The 21,000-nt window shown below is 41.6% G+C and overlaps 1 protein-coding gene and 1 pseudogene across 4 annotated transcripts in view; both read right to left on the bottom strand.

The window, feature by feature from the left end:
* LOC143984248 (uncharacterized) overlaps window positions 1–21,000 on the bottom strand; it is a 104,830-nt gene that overhangs the window by 55,436 nt on the left and 28,394 nt on the right. For 2 of the 4 annotated variants that reach the window (XM_077484531.1, XM_077484537.1), the window contains exons 4-8: window positions 9,367–9,465; window positions 8,244–8,312; window positions 6,799–6,909; window positions 5,132–5,227; window positions 1,431–1,529 (exon numbers count right to left, since the gene is read on the bottom strand). In XM_077484531.1, the coding sequence (XP_077340657.1) occupies window positions 1,431–1,529; window positions 5,132–5,227; window positions 6,799–6,909; window positions 8,244–8,312; window positions 9,367–9,465 (474 nt within the window). Of the gene's footprint in view, window positions 1–1,430; window positions 1,530–5,131; window positions 5,228–6,798; window positions 6,910–8,243; window positions 8,313–9,366; window positions 9,466–11,167; window positions 11,210–21,000 lie in introns of all 4 variants that reach the window. The other 2 variants (XM_077484533.1, XM_077484543.1) reach the window with 2 other exon arrangements.
* LOC143989639 (U6 spliceosomal RNA) lies at window positions 10,661–10,756 on the bottom strand (annotated as a pseudogene).

The following is a 21,000-nucleotide window of genomic DNA, read 5'->3' as shown; positions in this document are numbered from 1 at the left end:
ATGATAGAATTGGACCTCTGGAAAAGCATGAGAATATGAGTGACACCAAAAGTTAGTGCCAGTAAAATCTGTTTTAAAAAAAATGAAAATCTATTTAAAGCATAACTAAAAAGGCAAAACATTTTAGTTTTGTATAGTGTTGAGAGGGATTCTCAGTGCTGTCTGTGGAGATTCGCCCTATTTGTCCTGTTTACCATTTTCTTTGAAAGTAAAAGAAAACCCCAAATTTTGGGTTGTCCCCAAAAAAGTGATAGAGGAGAAACCTTCCAATGGGGACACTAGTTCCGGTGATGAGGAAGTATTAAAGAGATTGTAAAAGATTACAGTAGAGTCTACAAAATGAGAAATACTAGCAACGTTAGAGTCAGTTCTAGAAAAAAAATAAAAATAAAAAGGGGGGGGGGGGGGGGGGGTTACTAAATATTGCATGTTCCTAAATAGTGATATCTTCCTAATCAGAACTGATCCCAATCTCTTGATTATCCCCATGAATAAGTCTTTTTACAACGAAACGTACGTCGGGTGGCAGACGTGCTGACATCATCGCGATACAGCATAGGTTGGACGGGCGATTGCATGCCGGCCGTCATTTTTTATGGGCGTTTTTTACTGCTTTCTATGCAAGTGTATTTCTTTAATTTTATTAAATTTGTTATATTTTGTGTGGTGGTGGTCACAATCCTTGGTGTTTTTTCATTGCACAGAAGATTGAATACTCTTTATTTTTACATTATTACTACTACTACACTCATTATCACTAATATACATTTTTTTACGTGTTATTTTTATTGCTACTATTAACCTAATATTTTAATATATTAAGTTCTCACTGGACTATTTTTCATTTATTGGAATTTTTTTTTATCACTTCACTGGGATTTTTCAAATTTTATTATTAACACTTGTCATTTAGAATTCATTTTTATAAATTATGGTATGTTTGATACATTAGAGGGGTAGATCGTTTCTCACTACTATTGCAATCAATTATTCAACGTAGGTGTTTATATTTAATTTTATTTATAGTATTTATGCATGTACGGCGGCTTTTTCTTTTGGTATCTTATTGTGTTTACGTGCATCTTGTAAAATCGATTTTTAGTTGTACTAGTGAAGATTTAGGTTTAACGCGGTATTTATTGTTCTTTTTGATCTTGATTGCAGTGTGCGAGCTATATCATATTACCAACATATGGAGCTAAAAAAAAAAAAAAAAAAAAAAAAAAGACAAACCCCATCTCCGTTGGGGGGGGGGGGGGGGTAGGGGGAGGAGAAATCCTCCATTGCAGTGAGGCTGCCCATTTACTGCTAGGGTTAAATGCTAGTTTAGATCTAGGGTAAGCCGATTTACCTATCCAATCCTCCACCCCCCCTCCAGCAGGACTGCAAGAGAGGATTTGTTTCCTCCAGAGTTCAGATTTAATACCAACCTGAAGAATCATCGTCGTGGTCATACAGTGCTGGATCACTCAGACTCGTCTCTTTCTCTTCTGATGCCGAGATGGGCTCAGTCTTCACATACACAGAGTCTACATATAAAAACGTCACAAGAACATTCATTAAAAATAATAAAACATATTACAAAGTCCGGAGCCCTATAAAAAGACATTTGTAAATTTGACTGAAGGTTATGGAAAGGAAGGAAAAATATGTATTACCTGAAAGAAGCCAAGATTCCCACATACATATATACAGGTCCATACATTATGCAATTTTTTTTCCTGTAACCACGGAATGAAGAAAAGAAAAATTGCTTGATTCCCCCATGAACACAGTAAGCGTTAATGTGGGAATCCCTCTCGCTGCACTATTGTATTCTGCGGGAGGTTTCCCAGCCAACAGAACACAATGACTACTGCTGGTGGCTGCAGCCAGCAAGTAATTCAATAAAAAATAACTGGTTGTACTGAAGTCAAGTCAATCGATGGATCAGTACAACCAGCGTGCCCATATATGGATCGAAATTCAGCCGGTTCCTGCTGAACGTCAGTACATCCATGGCTGGCTTTACTCCTTGATGTGGGGGGGGGGGGGGGGGGCTGTCAGAATACAATGTACCAATGGGGGGGGGGGGGTTCCTCAACCCACACTGCTGGCTAAATATGGTCTTTGGGCAGCTTAAAAATGTTCCCACCACAAAAGCCACTGGTCTGTTTGTAGGTACACCTGTGTGCATCTCTTGGGTAGAGATAAGACCCTTTTGGTGGCCAGATCATTAGTCGTCATATTTAGCTGGATGTCGATATAGGCTTGCCATTTAGAGGCTGCGAATATGGAGAAAAGCAGGAAACAGATCAGACACAATCTCTTCTCATAATAATCTCAAGCGTCTCTAGGTGAAGCATTTTGAGTAAGGAGATACAGCATATATCTTTACATAATAGAAAATAGTAATTTAATCAAAGTATTAAACAATCCATAACACTTCCACCATGGCGGAGGAAACACAATAACTGAGGCCATGGTGGAAGAGGAGGGATTTAAAGGCTGCGTGCGTTTCCTGTAAGAAGGCGGAGCTACTCCCTCTCCAAGGTTGTCCTGAAAGGCGATTTGAGAAAGAGGTTCAATAAAGTCCATTCTGGTGCAGCTGCATGCGTTCTGGTATGGTTAAAGTGTTACTAAACCCAGAAGCCTGCATTCACGATATCTGGTCTCCCACAGTACACACAAAATGGAATATATACTGCTAAATACCTTTTCTCATCAACAGTATATAGCAGTCTTGCAACTTCTATCAGTGTCTGGTTAAACCTTGTAGGAGAAGGAGTTTTCATTCTCCCATGAATGTCCTATAAGGATGCAGGACCCCTGCCCCTGCATGTGGCCAGCACAGAAAAAACACGTGGCCAGCACAGAAAAAAAAAAAAAAAAAACCACCATCTAGCAATACACACCAAACTGAGCATGTGCAGAGTGACTCCACTAGCTGTCCTATCCGGAGCGGTTTTGGGGACAATGGAAGAAGGGGAAAAAAAACAAACAAAAAGAACCCCTAGTGGTGGACTTTAAAAGGCACATACAGAAAAGAAAGAAGTAGGTAAATAATGTTCATTAATTAAAGTAGCATAAAAACCATTACATGAGACAACCATTTAAACAACACGGGTATCAATTATACATAGTACAATGTAGTACAGTCTATTGAGGAGATACAGATAATATGATAATATGATATTAGAACAAAAATAATCACATATACAGAAATATTCATTAGACGGGTCTCTGTAAAAGGGTACTTACAATTCAAAGAGGGAAAGTACAGATATTCCATGTTAGGGTTAAAAGCAGTCGGCGATGAATTAGGAGGACATAGCCAGTAGTATTCTATCTCCGGCTGCCCTCCATCTTGCTAGCCCAGTAGACATGCACTGCCCACCTGGGAGGCATGCTGTGCCGGCGGGTGGAATGGGCGGGGCCCCGCTCCGGCGTATTGTACTATGTATCATTGATACCCATGTTGTTTAAATGGTTGTCTCATATAATGGTTTTTATGATAGTTTAATAAACGTTATTTACCCACTTTTTATTTTCTGTAGTTCGCTTTAAAAGTCATCAATAGGCTTGGGGTTCCTTATTGCTGACCTCTCACTTAGCATGCAGGAGTTCTGACTCCGCTCTGTTTTGGGTCCTGACTTCAGTGGGAAGGCTCAGAGACAGCCAGGCATCCAAACAGCTAACCCACAACTTAAATCTACACAATGTTAACCCCTTAGGTTCCACAGGGAGTATAACAAGCATTCTTTACTGCATATGCAGACAGATTTTACAGTTGTGGGTTTAGCAAACACTAAGGAATATTAGGTGCCTGGCTGTCTCTGGCTTCCACACTGAGTCAGTGACCCAAAACAGAGCGGAGTCAGAACTCCTGATCTGCATAAGTGAGAGGTCAGCAATAGCAACCCATTCTCACAGGGGCTTCCCTTTAATGTGCACTTAATATAAAGCCCACAGAACATACAGAAAATAAAAAGTGTCGAAATTCAAGTAAATTCCAGATCCAAGGTAAAAAACATAACTCAGCCCGACTACTACTTTTCACGATGAAACATGTAGGGCGGAGCCAGATATGACATCATCACGCAATTGACCATGGTTGTTTCTTCATGATAGCACTCGAGAGTAAAACCTGTGTAGTAGTCTTGTTTATTTTTTCCTATTTACCTATTTTTTCCTACAAGTAAGTTTATAATAAGGTTTACCTGTAGGTAAAAATGAGCATCTCCTAAACATGCACCGTTTAGGAGATATTCTAGCGATCAGGATCCGGTGACGTCCCCAGAGCTGTGTGCCGTGGCCGAGACTCCTATGTGAATGCCTCTCATGCATGGAACATTCTTTATTGTTAGCACAGTTGTCCATTCAAGTCACCTTTTCGGCAACGTTACTAGAATTTTTCAATTGCACTTGGACTGTATAAGGATGGTTACTGACACCAATTTTTTAGTCATTCACCAAGTACATATGGGCCAAAATGTCAGGCAGCATCAGCCGGTTCAATAGAAACGGGCTGACATTCTGCCTGCGTGTACTGCAACTATTCTGACAGAAAGGGCATGGCCAAAAAAAAGGTTTAACAAGCGGCTCCTGATCAGCACTCTCAGCCAATGACCGACTGGGGATGAACACAACAGAACAGCAGGGGAAATCGATGTACTAACATCATATAGTTAGTACAGCGGCTCCAACCTGAGCTGTCAGTTTTTTTTCTCATTCAGCCCACTGGATTGAAAAAAAATTAAAAATAAAAATAAATAAAACTATTAGGGCCACTTAACAATGCAGTTTCATGCCCTTTTTATGCACTAAAAATGCACGCAACAGGGATTTCAATGACTCTAGTTCACACCATGCAGCTTCCAGAAACTGACTGCATGGTGTCAACTAGAGCCATTGCAATACATGGAAAGCACTATATGTGCATTGTTTGCAGAAAAAAAAAAAAAAAAGCAAAAACAGAACTGCATTTGGTGTGAACTGGCCCTTAGTGTGCACCAGGCTTAAGTGCAAGTTACACTTTGTTGTTATTCTGACCCTTTGTATACATTCTCAGCTGACCGCTAAATGTCCCAGGAAGGGCTGCAGCACTGGTTGCTGGCAATCAAAAAAAGTTCCATCTTTCATTTATACTCACTGGAAGAAATCTTCTCCTCTTTGAATTCTTCCTTAATTTTCACCTTTTCCTTCCATTCAGTCTTGTGGACCGGTTCTGGATCCACACAGAAACAGTCTTTATAAAAAGAAAGAAAGTCCATCATAATTACCATTTATCACAACCAGATCAGTCAGAGAATAAAACAAATATTCAGGGATCAGAGTAACATTATCCTTAAATTGATTGTAAACCCTGTAATAAATAAATATAAAAAAAAAAATATATATAAATATATATATATATATATATATATATATATATATATATATATATATATATATATATATATATATATATATATATATATATATATATATATATATATATAGAGAGATAGAGAGATAGAGAGATAGAGAGATAGAGAGATAGAGAGATAGAGAGATAGATATATATAAAAATTTGCCTCCACTATGCAGTTAGTTTTGCTCAGTATGGCCCTGATCCTCGTCTTCTGCGGTCAGGTGTCATTAGTTTTTATACCTTAATGCATAGGATACATGAAGGTGAAAAAACAACCCCTTTAATGCGATATTAAACCCAAAAGCAAACATATTGCAGCTTACCAATTTGTAGCTAATGGTGGCTGCATTAGTTTTCTTTCATCTTCACCTTTGATCCTGCCAGCAAGTCTGTTTTTTAACAGAACAAACTGTTCTGTAGATGTGGCAGTTAGTGGTAAATGGTTTGTCTCAACCTTCTGAGAGAGGTGCTTAGAATGGTCAGCTTTTATTAAGCCACTTGCCGACCAGCTGGCTCTATTGCACAAAACAACGTACCTGCATGTCATTTTATGCAATAGACAGGAGGTGCACACTGTTTGGTCAGAGGGAAGCACCACAGAGGGGCAGAACGGGGGATCTGCCTATGTAACCAAGCAGATCCCTGTTCTGACAGGGAAGAACACGGCGTTCTTGTGTTCCTGTCAAGCAAGAATACGGATCTTTTTCATCCAGTGAGTCCATCACCCACACATTAAGCAAGAACCTCCTAGGGACATGCTTAATCCTTAGATCACCCCTGGTGTTAACCCCTTCACAGCCAGTGTCATTAGTACAGTAACCGTGCATATTTTTAGCACTAATCACTGTAGTAATCACTGGTTCCCAAAAGATATATACACACACACACACACACGATACAGAAATCTCCCTCCACCAAGTCTGGCTGCAACCATTTTAACTGTGGGTAGCTGAAGCTGTTGACTGTTAACTTCCTGGATTTACACAGATGAACACCTCCAGCTCTGCAGCACTCATTGGCTCCCTTTTGACTCATCCCCCCCCCCCCACCATTTCCTGGCAAATTCTCACAAGAGTGAGGGAGAGCGCTGTACATGATGTCATAAGCCTAGGCCAATGACCAGACAAGAAACAGGAAGTGGGCTGTATAAAAAGGCATTTACTGGCAGAAAGAAAAAATGTTTTCTATCCAAAGTTAAAACAACAAGGGCAGAAGATTTAATAGATGGGCAGATGAAAAAACAACTGCAGGTCCGCTTTAAGGCCATGAGTTTAGCAAGCACTGCTGTGAACACACAAAAGTAAGATGGTATATAATTATGTATAGGACTTTTCCCCATTTTTTTGGAATAAAAAAATAAAAAAAAAGAAGAAGAGAGAAGGTGGTTTGTTGTCATTGGTACCAACCTGAGTAATTATTATCCTCATGTTTTCCAGTGTCGTTCACATGCGACTCTTTTTCTTGCTCAGTATCCGAGTCAGAGTCAGAGTCCGAGTCAATTTCCAGGTAGATGCAATCTATATATGTCCAAACGAAAATAAGACGTATACAAAGTAAAATGACCAATTTCTACAAAGATCATAGCTAAAAAGCAAACAAAAAAAAATTATTTTAATTTTCACAACAGACAAATAGTCCAAGCATCACTAGTAATAACCAGGGAGTGTATCTACAACCAAAACTCTGATTTGATCTCTGGATGGAATATGGAATAGTTGGATCCACTGTCTGCATTATTATTGTTAGGCTGCTTTCACACTGGGAGGTGCTTTACAGGTGCTATAGCACTAAAAATAGAGCCTGTAAAAGCACCTCTCCTCTCACTCCAGTGCGAAAGCCCGAGTTACCGCTACCACACTGGAGCGGTGCACTTGCAAGACGGTAAAAAAAAAAGCTGCATCTTTAAGGCGCTGTATGAGTTGTGTATACAATCGCTCCTACAGCGCCCCTGCCCATTGAAATCAATGGGCACACCACCGAAGAGCCGGCAAAGCGCCTCCGCTGTGGCGCTTTGCGGATGCTTTTACTTCCTCTCTGGGAGACGTTAAGGCTACCTTGACACTGGGGCATTGGTGGTAAAGCGCCACCATTTTTAGCAGCACTTTACCATAGTTTTTACAGAGCTTTTCGGCCGCTTTTAACCCCCGCTAGCGGCCGAAAAGCACTGTAAAAACTATGGTAAAGCGCTGCTAAAAATAGTCTTAAAAGGGATTTTCCCCAATTTGGAGAGATTTTCTCTCTCATCCCAATATATCTCTAGCAGAGGACGTGAAAGCTCAAAAAAAATAAAAAATTTTAACTTTAAATTCAGGTTACATTGCGGAAGCCCCAACATTGGTAAATGAACAACTTTACTAAGGTTGTCATTACACAACGGTCTATCATTATAAACCAATAAGTAACATTGTAAGCAAAACAGAAATGGAAGGTGCGTACACCTAGTGCATTACCAAAGATAATTTAATAAGAAGACATTTTTGTATAAAAGTGGGTACTAGGCCTAGCTGAGGAAGGGGGTGCACCCCTGAAACCCGTTAGTTGTCCCCTGTGTTCTGTGCATGTCCATGCACTGCGTTTATGGGCTTTTGTCAGTTGCATCTTGCGAGTACCCACTTTTATACAAACATGTCTTATTACTAAATTATCTTTGGTAATGCACTAGGTGTACGCACCTTCCATTTCTGTTTTTCTTGTAGTTCCTTTCAGATTACCCCATCTGAGGAAGGCAGCATTCACACAGTTTCGGGATACCATATATACCTTTCACACCACTATTTTATCTCACATCTGTTACACCCCACCTTGGAAGACCTAGTAGCGCTGGAAATTACAGTTATAAGTAACATTGTACCTGATAATTCATCATCTGTCAGTAGCTCTGGAAGATTTGCTACCATTTCAGGCCTCACAATGATGCAAGCTGCAAATGTACAATACAGAAATAAAATCAAAACATAGGGATTAGAACTTCTATCACTCATTCCGCACTCTCTGCATAGCATATACAGTATACTGTTTAAAAAGCAAAAAAGGGTAGCAATGCATGTGACTCACATTACCCTGTAGATAAAAATTATTTGAGATAAACATGTACAAAGGGACAATACTAAACAGCAAGCAGGAGAGATGGAAGCGTTATTTGCTTTTAAAATGATCCTGTCCAGGCAAGATGTTCCTATGGACTGTCCCCATGGAGGCCCTCAGACCAGGCTGTACACAGTGCATTCAAACCAAAGAACAAATGTAATATATTGCAGCTTAGCAGTCCTTAGGGGTGTGGCTGCATTCGTTTTCTTTTTTAAGGCCAAGTAGGCTAGTATTTAAAACGTATTTTTTTTATGTCAAAGAAATGATACAGATCCTGGTCCCTTAAAGCAGCACTTCCTGTACGCCTTCTCTGCGCTGACCATGAAAATCATGGCTGCCGAGTCATGACCACCATAGTCAGAGTGCCTCCCTCCGTCATACACTGCCCTGCTCTCCACCCCCCCCCCCCCCACCCCACGTGGGGGCACCCGGCTCTTAAGAGGATTCGGGCTGCTCTGTGCAAAACTATTACACTGAGCAGGTAATATTGCTTTAATGCGTTTTCAAGATTATTCCTCCCCCCTCCCCCCTGGCTCCCCTAAATTCTTAAGGAGCCTGGTCTTGACCCAGCTGTGAGCCCAAGAGCAGCATCTCTATCCGCTCATGGAGGCAGCAGTGGGAGTCACTGGCTCTTGCTGGTGTCAATCTCAGCCTGTGAGAAGAGAGCAGGGGCGGAGCCGAGCCAAGCCACATTGTGTGCATCAATGGACACAGATATCGCAGCTTGGGATCAAGCCCATACCTAGCACATAGCTTGCTATGGGGGGGGGGGAGGAGAAGGAGGAACAGGGCTGCTCTGTGTAATGGTAATTATAACAGGCTTGTTATAAAATAAAAATGAAGTTTGCAGTCGCTTTAAATTGAATATTGGTAATCTCTATACTAACCCATTGGGGTCTCCTCCTCACATTGCAGCTGACTCTTCGCAGTCGGCTCCTTCCCTCGCTCAGCTTTACAGATCATTTCTGTCTTTCTGCAGGCATTTTCTGAAACCAATAAAGAAAAATGCAATGAGCGGTGTTTGGTTAAAGACTTCAACCTCTGCATACTACTAACTACCTGGCGGTTCTACACGGGGAATGTACATGCCAACCAACATTATAAAAACACAAAAGCAAAACATTTTTTCCATTTCAGTAAAAGCATGAATCTTCTAAATTAAGCGGTAGGGTTTATTCTATCAATTTTTTTTGTAATGTATTATATAAAAGTAACATTTACTAAGATTGCTATACAGGTTATTGTGTCTTAAAAAATTACAGCCCCATTCTGGCTTCTAATAACGGAATATCAACGAAGAAGAAAAAAAAGGATACACAAGACAGTGCCTACAGATAAAAAGGTGATATACTTCAGAAAAAAAGAAAAAAAAAAAAAAAAACACGCAGAAGGAAAATTTGTCTTTCCAATCATTTATTCAATAAAACCCATCAATAGATATAATGGTGCACTGTTGACCTGTCAAGTACTCCCTTGGCATTAAAAGCAGGTATTGCCCCTTCAGCAGAAATTACTTCTTGAAATTTGTCTCTTGTCACCAGTCTCTTCTGACCACCTCTCCATGCAAAAATGCTCCATTTGCAACAGGTTTGTGGGTTTCCATGCAGGAACTGCCAGTTTTAAAATCGATCTCCCACAGCATTTCAATGGGATCCAAATCAAGCCTTTCACCAGGGCAGTCTATAACCCTCTATTTTGGCTCTCTGAGCAATTATTGAAGCATTTGTCAGCGTGCTCTGAATCATTAGATTGAAAGATCCATTTCTAGTAGAACGTCAGTTTTTGCACAGATGGCCTTACATTCCTAACAAGCAGAATTCATAGTCGACTTGATAACTGATAAAGTTGCCCAGGCCCTGAAGCACAAAAGTAGGCTCAAACCATACTATTTCCACCAAAATGCTTCACAGTTGGTATATTCTTCTCCTGAAAGGCTGCTATCTTCAGCGACCAAACACCTCTGTCAGTGATCAGTCCACAGCACATTGTTCCAGAAAAGGCTGGTCTTTTTCTATATGCCCGCCTAATAGTTTTGCTCCATTGCCATTTTTGAAAAAGCAAAAAAGGGTTTTTCCCTGACGCACGCAATCTTTTTTCCCCCGATTGTAGCTGCATGCATTTTTACATCAACGGTGGAATTACCTGAATAACCTGCAATTACATTTTTAAGTTCTTGGAGACTTATTTATGGAAAGCTTTACAAATTTGTGTCATTCTTGAGCAAGGGCTATGCTAAATGTCTCATCGTTCCAATTTTAGTATATGTTCTGCCAAAGCGAGGGTGGAGACTTATCTTATAAAATGTTCAGCTCTTGTGTTGAAACTGCTGTGCTGGCTAAATTAGCAGTTTGAAATCTGGGAGACGTGTAGATTTTCCTACAGTGGTGGGATAATTTTTTTAAATACCTTACGGCTTTAGAAAGCTCAATTGATCTTGGCATGACGACAATGCACCTCAATAGCAAATCACCTGACCATAAATATCTGAGGTTTAAATAGGACAGGTCCCACCATCTGCATACCCCCTATGGAAGTTCTGATCATTGGGACTTAGTCTGGAACTTTGGATTCCAAGTGGTGAGAAGTGTAAGGGTGTACTTACATTTTCCATGTGACAAATCTGCATTTTAGATTACAAGAATGAATACACCATGTCAGTTTTATTTGTCACTTGTTTAGAAAGATCACCTTTATCCGTGGGCACTGTTTGAATGAAGATCTAATGTTTGCCTGTTGATATATGTTAAGAAAAAATTATATTGTAAAAGTGCTGTGCTAACTGTTGGAGCTATATGAATCATGTAGAAAAAAAATAAAATAAAAAAAAAGGGGAAGGTGTACGCAAAAGGACCACACACACACACACACACACACACACACACACACAATGGGGATCGATTTACTAAATTTGGCACACAGAGAATCTGGTACAGCTGTACAGTGCATCCATAAAGTATTCACAGCGCTTCATTTTTTCCCACATTATTCAAAATCATTTTCCTCAAAATTTTAAAAATAATACCCCATAACAAAAACAATATGAAACAAGTTTGTTTGAAATCTTTGCAAATTTATTAAAAATAAAAAATCCCATGTACATAAATACATATATATAAAAATCGATGTGGGGAATCAATTCTCTATAGAGATGGTTCACATCTCCACTCCAAGTAGCCTGAAGCTCAAACAAGTTCTGGACCCTTTGTCACTCGAATCAGGCAGATTTGGGTGTTTTTGGAGCATTTGTATTACCATGGAAATTAATGGAAATGCTCCATTTGAGCGTCTTAGCGCAATTTGCTACTTTTATCATCTCAAGTAAAATAGATTTCTATAAAGGAAATGACATAAAAATACACAGGAAATGCACAGATCTCCATTTTTGGTTAGCAGATATGGAGGAAAGAAACATGGATGAGGAAGGACAGATGAGGCCGTGTCTATTTTAGACCCGGAGAGCTTTATCCGAATGGTAAAGCAACACACCTGCTCTACGATTCCAGAGATCCATGCTACAAGCTTCAAGCGAGCAAGAGGGCATGGAACCAGATTGCCAGCCAAGCGTTCACAAACTGGGTAGACATAAGAAATGCCCATGCGAAGGATGATAAAAGGTAAGATAAATCCCTGCAAACTGAACTAACCTCCAAACCGACCATAGGGAGATGATTGTATTTAGTACATCATCTAAAATGTAAATAACAGATTCTTAGCACCAGAAAAACCGTACAAGCTTATGCTCATATTCCTATGCATTGCTTACATGATCATACATATGAGAAAACAGACAATAGATGTGCAATTGCAGTTCATGGCCACATTCTTACACACATGCAAGTTGCGTTTACTCATATGTGGCCATATTGATGAACTGGAATGGCACATCTATTGCCTCCTTGATCGTAAGTATACAAGTATAAGCACCTAAGCAGTTCATAGGATTGGATGCTAGGAATCTTATTTTTGAACACAGTAATTTGCTCAAACAGGTGAATTTATGCTCATATGTTAAGGCATTGCTCATGTGCCCATTATGGTGCCCCTATAGCAAGCTGCTGGCTGTAGGGGCACTCCATAGGAGGGAGGCTCCATAAGCACAGAAGAGGGACACGAGAAGAGGAGCATATGGGCAGATATGTGCAAAACCAACTGCACAGAGGAGTCATGTATAAAATGTTATTTCAAAAAATACCTTACAAATCACTTTATTAATGTTGCCAGCTATTCTGGCACATGTGCCACTTCTTGCCCTCACACTCTCTATCTCCACCAAGTGTTGAGCAGAAGGTGCAAGACAGGCCTGCACAACTTTCCAGTCTTCAGCAGGTACTTGCTGCAGCTTCCAGTAGGAGGGAGAACAAGGCTACATGGGGATACAAAAGTAGATAGGTGTCAGCACGTCACAAAAACATGAGGGCACACTTGGACCCCTAGTGGATATTGTATGGATGCTGTACACAAAGATAAAAACATATTTAAAAACACAAGACTTATCAAAGCATTTTTTTTATTGTTCAGTACAGCTTAGTATATAGTTATATTAACAAACTTTACTCTTTAATAAAGATTTCAAAATTATTCAATTTCCTCAAGCTGCCATGGGACCTGTCCAGCTGGAGACAAAATTAGGACGCAAATTGACCCCTGACATGTGTACCTCGTCAGCTTCCACAAACACCAGTCCAATGAGCTCTTTGCATGTTCTGAAGTAATGAGTCCTCAAACTCAAATCCATCCCGCTGCCTTACAAAGTTATGCAAGGCACATGCAGCTTCAACAGCACAGAACGCATTTTGCATGTTCAAAACAAAAGGGAGTGTGCAGAACCCACCAATTTTTTTGCTAAAATGCCAAATGCACATTCGATAACTCTGCGTGCTTGTTAGCCGATAATTGAACACACTCTTCTGTACAGTTATATTGTGCCCCGAATATGGCCGTAGAGAATGCTCACCCAGAGCAAAGGCCTCATCGATCACAAAAACACTGGGTAGGGGAGGGCCATTTGTGCCCAGGAGTTGACCGTTTTCTGGAAGGTCCAGACTATTGGTATGCAGCATGGGTCCAAAAGAAGAATTCCCAAAAATACTAGTGTCAGCGCTGCTGCCATATGACCCGCCATCTATACAACGGAAGCAATAATTAGCATCAGCAAACTAAAAATATTTATTGTAGTTAAAATACTGGCTTCTGCTGCCCATGGGCTTTGTGATTCCAATATGTTTTCATCAAAAGCTCCAACGCAATTGGGGAAGTTGCAGCGTTGCCAGAAAACTTCAGAGATCTGCGACCATTCTTCTGTTGTAGGTTTTTGAAACACAATTTCCTTCAAGGCATCCTAAATAGCAGAGCAGGTGTCACGGACTATGTAAGTGGCTGTAGATTTTCCAATCTGAAAGGCATAGTGTAGACTTGCTAATGATTGTCCGGTTAATAGGTACCTACAAAGAAATATATATATATATATATATGTTTTTTTTTGTGTTTTTTTTTAACAGTTAAACGTCTGAAAGGCAAGTGGAAGAGTATACGTGACACCTGCACCCAAAATCTATGACTGCTAAGAGATTTTAGGAGAGCAGCTGCAGGGTGCGCTTCTGGAGATTAAGCGCACGATAAAGAATTGGAGCGATAAGCTATCACCTGTACGTATGTCATTAAACAAAATGAAAAGAGTTATAATACGTTTACATTTTCAGTACGGAAAGCTGCAGGGAAGATAGTACTCAAAATAACATTTTGGACAAAGATGCAAGCAGACCAAGAGCTTACGGAGAGCCAAATGTCGACTCCAGCACATTCTACCTCTGCGGCACCTGTGGGAGACGAGGAGTCCACACCACCCATTTGTCCTTGTGTACCTGCAAGAGCGAACATACATGCAACAAGGAGGAGGGCTCCTGAACCAGATTTTAACCGCATGTTGGACATTATGGCCAGTATGTCGGAAAGGATGAACACCAACACGTGCAGGTTTCTGCAAGGTGTCTGGAAGGTCTGATGGAGAAGGTACAATCAGAACTCCAAGCAGACATGTTGGCAGGTACCATCCAATACATAGCCACATTTATTCCGCCAACCACCACATATAGGTCCTCATGAATACAGCAATGTCACCCAATGAGGCAGTCAACTCCTCCCAAACCTTTTTTTTTTTTTTTTTATTGTTGAGCTTGTATCTATATGTTATCCTATCTAGATGTATATGTGAAGGAAGAAAAAAAAAAAAAAAAAAAAACACAACAACAACAACAACAACAACACACACACCACACAAAGATTAAGAATATTTAATAAAAAGTAAAGTTTTGTACTACTTTAAAAACATGTGTTTGGTGTTTATTTTATGCATATAAAACAAATTTGAATACTGGGTTCTTCACGTATCAGTCTTCAAAAATTTACAAAAAAAACAAAAAAAGTTACCTCAATGTGATGATTAGTTGTTCCACAGGGGGTATGCAGTTACGGAAATACGTGTCCATTTGTTGCAACAGACTACTGAGTAAACCCAGCAACTCATCAAAGCTGTGAGCAAAAATAACAAAATGTGGGGTTTATTGGACATAAGAAAGGAACAATGTCAAACATCATGAATTCACAGAAGTTTGACTAACCTTTTTATGAACATCCTAGTGTAGTCCAAAAATGTTTCCTCATGATCACATAGGAAACTGTACATGACCCAAAATTGGCTGCTCTCTTCTCGATCTGCAATTAAGGGGTCGATCCAGTATCTGCGCGCCCTCTTCCTCCTCTCTCTTTCATGCAGAAAATATGATGCAACAGTGGCTGCTGCCACAAAACACACCATCTCATCGTCACTCATCTTTGTATAACAAGATGCAACATCGCCAGGAACAGGAAGAACAAATGATGAACAGGAAGAAGAATGTTCACCCAGGAAGCAGATGAAAAAAAACATAGCAACAAATGATGAAACAGATGATCATTTTCCTATTGGCTAATAAAAACGCCAAAGCTCGAAAATGCCAGAAAATGCTGCATGGAAAAGTGCAAATACGCTCAGGTGTGAATGGGGCCCTATTTTTTATTTTTTTTATTTTTTTAGTATGATACTACAAGCTTGGCACACATATTTTTGGCCAGTTTCTCCCATTCTTCTTTGCAGGGCCTCCCAAGCTGCATCAGGTTGGATGGGGAGCGTCAGTGTACAGCAGTTTCCAGATCTCTCCAGAGATGTTTAAATCGGGTTCAAGTCTGGGCTTTGAATGTCCTTGAGTGGCCCAACCAGAGTTGTACCATAGCCACTCCTTTGTTATCTAGGCTGTGTCCTTAGGGTCATTGTCCTGTTTGAAGATGAACCTTTGACACAGTTTGAGATTCAGAGCGCTCTGGCGCAGGTTTTCATCAAGGATGTCTCTGTACATTGCAACATTCATCTTTCTCTCGATCCTGACTAGTCTCCCCAGTTTCTGCCACTGAAAAACAGCAGGATGCTGCTGCCACCACCATGCTTCACTATAGGGATGGTATTGGCCAGGCGATGAGCGGTGCCTGGTTTCCTCCAGACACAATGCTTGCCATTCAGGCCAAAGAGCAATACCTTTGTTTCATCAGACCAGAGAATTTTGTTTCTCATGGTCTGAGAGTCCTTCAGGTGCCCTTTGGCAAACTCCAGGTGGGCTGTCAAGTGCCTTTTACCGAGGAGTGCCACTCTACCATACAGGCCCGATTAGTGGAGTGCTGCAGAGATGGTTCTTCTGGAAGTTTCTCCACTCCTCACAGAGAAATGCTGGAGCTTTGTCAGATTGACCATTAAGTTCTTGGTCACCTCAGTGACTAAGGCCCTTCTTCCCTGATGGCTCAGTTTAGCTAAGCGGCCCACTCAGCGAAGAGTCCTGGTGGTTTCAAACTTCTTACAGTTATAGATTATGGAGGCCACTTTGCTCATTGGGACCTTCAATGCTGTAGACATTTTTCTGTACCCTTTCCCAGAGCTGTGCCTGGATACAATCCTGTCTCAGAGGTGTACAGGCAATTCCTTCATGGACTTCATGGCTTGGCTTGTGCTCCCATATGTACGGTTAACTGTGGGACCTTATATAGACAGGTGTGCGCCCTTCCAAATCATGTCCAATCAACTTAATCTACCACAGACTCCAATAAAGATGTAGAAACATCTCAAGGATGATCAATGGAAACAGGATGGATCTGAGCTCAATTTGGTCATCCTATTGGCCTGGGTTTAGAGTACTACTGCACTGAACATCTCAGACACAGTTATACCACCTCTTCTGCCACAGGAGAAGAGGGATTATACCTGACACTAGTCTGGGCCTTGGGGGGCAGGGGAGTCGGGCTTTAACGATATTGCCTAAAGTGGGAATAAACTCCATCGCTCACTTTTACCTATAAGTAGGCTTACCTCAAGGCAGTGGGGATGCATCCATTAGGGGTGCTGGGGCACCACCCCCTGTGTACTATGGATAAATTCATGCATTGCATGAATCTATCCATGGCCGCTGTAGCCACCCCCATTCAGGCATCCGTATCCTTTTCGGCCACCCAAATTACAGCAGCAGGGGGGTTTGTAGCACCCGATTAGAGCCATAGGCTCCAATAGGCTTCATATAAAAGGTGCACTGCGTTATTATATGCCCAATTCCCTTCCTTCGACTTAAGTACCAAATTTCAAAACAAGTCAAGCTCATCCCCTTTGGGAGTTGACCTTACAAACCCACCGCAAAGACACCTTTTGTCTCTTTGTCTCTTCCGTGCCCGACCCCCCCCCCCCCTCCCTTTTCCAAGTCCCCTGCCCCGCTTCTCCCCTATACCGCCTCGGCATCCTCCCCTGCCAAGACTACCCCCAACCCTGGTTGAGAATGGGCAGCCTCAAAGTATACTCTATCAATGCGAAAGGTCTCAACATGCCAGAAGAGAGACAAATGCTGATTAATGACTTAAGAAAAGCTAGGGCGGATATAGCCTTCATCCAGGAAACCCACTTCAAAGATGACCGATTGCCAGTCCTCAAAAACGGATTCTTTCCCCCCAAGTCATCATTCCACTAACAAAACTAAATCCAGAGGTACCTCCATCCTCCTGTCTAATGGAATACAATGATCCCACCGCAATTCCATTTTAAAGTGCAGAGGGACGGTTTACGTTTACCAAAGACTCAGTGGGTGATGTGCAGTTGACGCTAGCCACCATCTATGCCCCAACACCGGTTAGGACACCTTTACAAGACACACTCCAACTTATTTGGGGGGGAGAAATGATGACTTCAACACCCCATTAGCCCCTAGTGTAGATACGCCCTCAGGAACATCTTCCATAATCATCAAAAGCCTGCAAACAAATAGCCAAAGATCTACACGTATCATGTGGCGCCTCCAACAGTCGGATGAGAGGGACTACACGTTCTACTCTCCTCCCCATAAACTGTATATAAGAATAGACTATTTCCTAATACTACATGGTCAACCTCATGCTGTGCAGGACTCCACTATAGGCCTTAGGGGCGTGGTCAGACCATGTCCCATCACATTGACCTGCAAGCTCTCCAACCACCCCTCTTTCAGGACTTGTTTCTGGCGGTTAAATGAAAGCCTCCTACAGAACACAGAAGTCATGGAAGAGGTAAACTGAGAACTGAAATTCTATTTTCAAAACGAATACAAACAGCAGAATGGACCCCGGGGGCGGTATGGGAGGTACACAGGTGGTCATTAGGGGTATCTTTATAAAACATGGCGTGCGTATTAAAAGAGAGAAGGGCGAACAACTGGAAACATTTTTAGCCAAGTTTCACACTACCTAGACACATCATAGGAGCGCCCCTGACCCAGTAGAGGTCGAACTTGCCTCCCTTCGCAACCAAATTAAAGAACTCCTCAATTACAGAAATGTTGCCTTATATCCTACGAGTCGGGAAATAAATGCAGGTGCATCTTAGCCAGGGCAGTTAAAGAAATTAGGATGCAGACCTACATTCCCCACATTAACCACTTGCCGACCGCCGCACGACGATGTACGTCCTATTTTTGAAGAGGGATATCTCGGTAACGGCAGCAGCTGCTGCCACAACCGAGATATCCATCTCTTCAGGCGGCGGTCGGCTGTACGATAACGGTGGTCTCCGCGGCGGATTCGCCGCGAGATCACCACTATCGGCGGCGGGAGAGGTGCCACCCCCCTTCCCGCACCTTCCGCCGCTTACCGGAGCCGTCAGGTAGCGGCTGAGGCGTTTGGGTCCTCTTCCTAGCTGGGCATAGAGACAAGTGAGGCTAAGATGGCCCCCACTCGTCTCTATACCATAGGAGGGCGGAAGCGACGGCAAAACGTCACTTCCGCCCATACCTCTTAAAAAGGTATATTTTTTTTAAATGTCAGATTCTCCTTGTTTTTTTCTTGTTGCATTTTAGCCCAAATATGAGATCTGAGGACTTTTTGACCCCAGATCTCATATTTAAGAGGACCGGTCATGCTTTTTTCTATTACAAGGGATGTTTACATTCCTTGTAATAGGAATAAAAGTGATTTTTTTTTTTTTTTTTTTTTTTTTAAACAGTGTAAAAATAAATAAAATCAATTAAAATAAATAAGAAAAAAAAAAAAAAATTTTTTTAAAAAACACCCCGTCACGACGAGCTTGCGCACAGAAGCGAGCGCATACGTGAGTAGCGCCCGCATATGAAAAACGGTGGTCAAACCACACATGTATCGCCGCGATCGGTAGAGTGAGAGCAATAATTCTAGCCCTAGACCTCCTCTGTAAACGCAAAAAATGCAACCTGTAGAATTTTTTAAATGTCGCTTTAGGAGATTTTTGAGGCTAAAAGTTTGACGCCATTCCACGAGCGGGCGCAATTTTTAAGCGTGACATGTTGGGTATCAATTTACTTTACTAAAAAAAATTGGGCTAATTTTACTGTCGTCTTATTTTTTTATTCAAAAAAGTGAATTTTTTCCAAAAAAAGTTTGTAAGACCGATGCGCAAATACGGTGTGAAAAAAAGTATTTCAATGACCGCCATTTTATTCTCTAGGGTGTTAGAAAAAAAAAAAAAAAAAACAACAATATAAAATGTTTGGGGGTTCTAAGTAATTTTCTAGCAAAACAAACTGTTTTAAACATGTAAACACCAAGTCTGAAAAAGAGGCCTGGTCCTTAAGTGGTTAAGACAACAACGGACACAAAGGGCAGCTTACCACATCAAATAGCCAACACCTTTAGGCTGGGTTCACACTGCTGTGGGGGGAGATCCGGATGTGATTCGCACCGCACTGCAGTGCAAATCACATCCGATATCCGTAGCGATGAGAGTTCAGCCATACAGATAGTATGGCTGAATTCGCATCGCTCCCGCAGCAAACTCGCACGGGACCCTTTTTTTGGTCCGCAACAGAATCGGATCGCATGGGGGTTCACACCATGCGATCCGATTCCTGTGCGAGTCTGCAGATCGCACTGCGATATGCGGACGGATCTGGGGGTGTCATTAACATATCATTGACACTCCCAGCCGTCCGCATAGGGCAGTGTGAACTGCCGGCGGGAGGTGTGCGATGCGGGAAAACGTTGCGGATTCGCGGTGTTCCCGCATCGCTGTGGTGTGAACCCGGCCTTAAAGGAACATTACGCCAATCTGTATAATATCCCAGCCCCCCCCCCCAGAACGCAACGCCAGATTGAGGCTCATCTATCTTCCGCCCAAATCCCCACACTGACAATGGAAAATACAGCTGAATTAGACACTCCAATCACGTCAAAAGAATTAGAACTGGCACTAAACTCAGCTAAACCAGGTCTGGCCCCAGGGCCAGATGGCCTTACCTTACAGTATTACAAAACATTTCTCCCATCCCTTGGCCCCCCATATGGAGACCTTCTATAATAAAATTAGGAAATACTGCAACTTTTTCTAGTGATACCTTAAGGGCACATATCACGGTCATACCTAAAGAAGACAAAGACCCCACAGTATGTAGCAGCTACAGACCCATTTTCCTCCTAAATAAGGACCTTAAGTTATTTACCAAGATCCTAGCGACTCGACTAGCTTACAATCGTTAGTCCACTTAGATAAAGTAAGCTTTATCCCCACTAGAGAAGCTAGGGACAGTACAATTAAAGTACTAAACCTAAAATATGTTGCCAATCAGACCCTCCATCTTCATAAATACTGATGCCGAAAAAGCCTTCAATAGGGTTAACTGGGAATACATGTTCTCGGTCCTTAGATATATAGGAATCAGGGAAACTATGATTAGATGGATCACCCAAATATACTCTACCCCTACCGCACAAGTTAAAGTAAATGGAATTCTCTCTCACCCCCTCCCATGAACGGGACTAGATAAGGCTGTCCACTGTCACCCCTCCTTTTTGCCTCATCACTAGAGCCATTTCTATGCAAAAATCAGACGCAACCCAGACATCCAAGGCCTTTACGGTGGGGGACACCTAATACAAGGTTTCTGCTTACGCTTTTCTCCTTTACAAACCCGTCAATTTCCCTTCTGAATCTTCTCCGTGAATTTGATTCCTATAGA

This window comes from Lithobates pipiens, unplaced genomic scaffold, assembly GCF_037356315.1.
Source record: "Lithobates pipiens isolate NorthernLeopardFrog02 unplaced genomic scaffold, aLitPip1_a1.2 Scaffold_1, whole genome shotgun sequence".
In the NCBI taxonomy this organism is placed as follows: Eukaryota; Metazoa; Chordata; class Amphibia; order Anura; family Ranidae; genus Lithobates; species Lithobates pipiens.
This window is presented reverse-complemented; position numbering and strand designations above follow the sequence as displayed.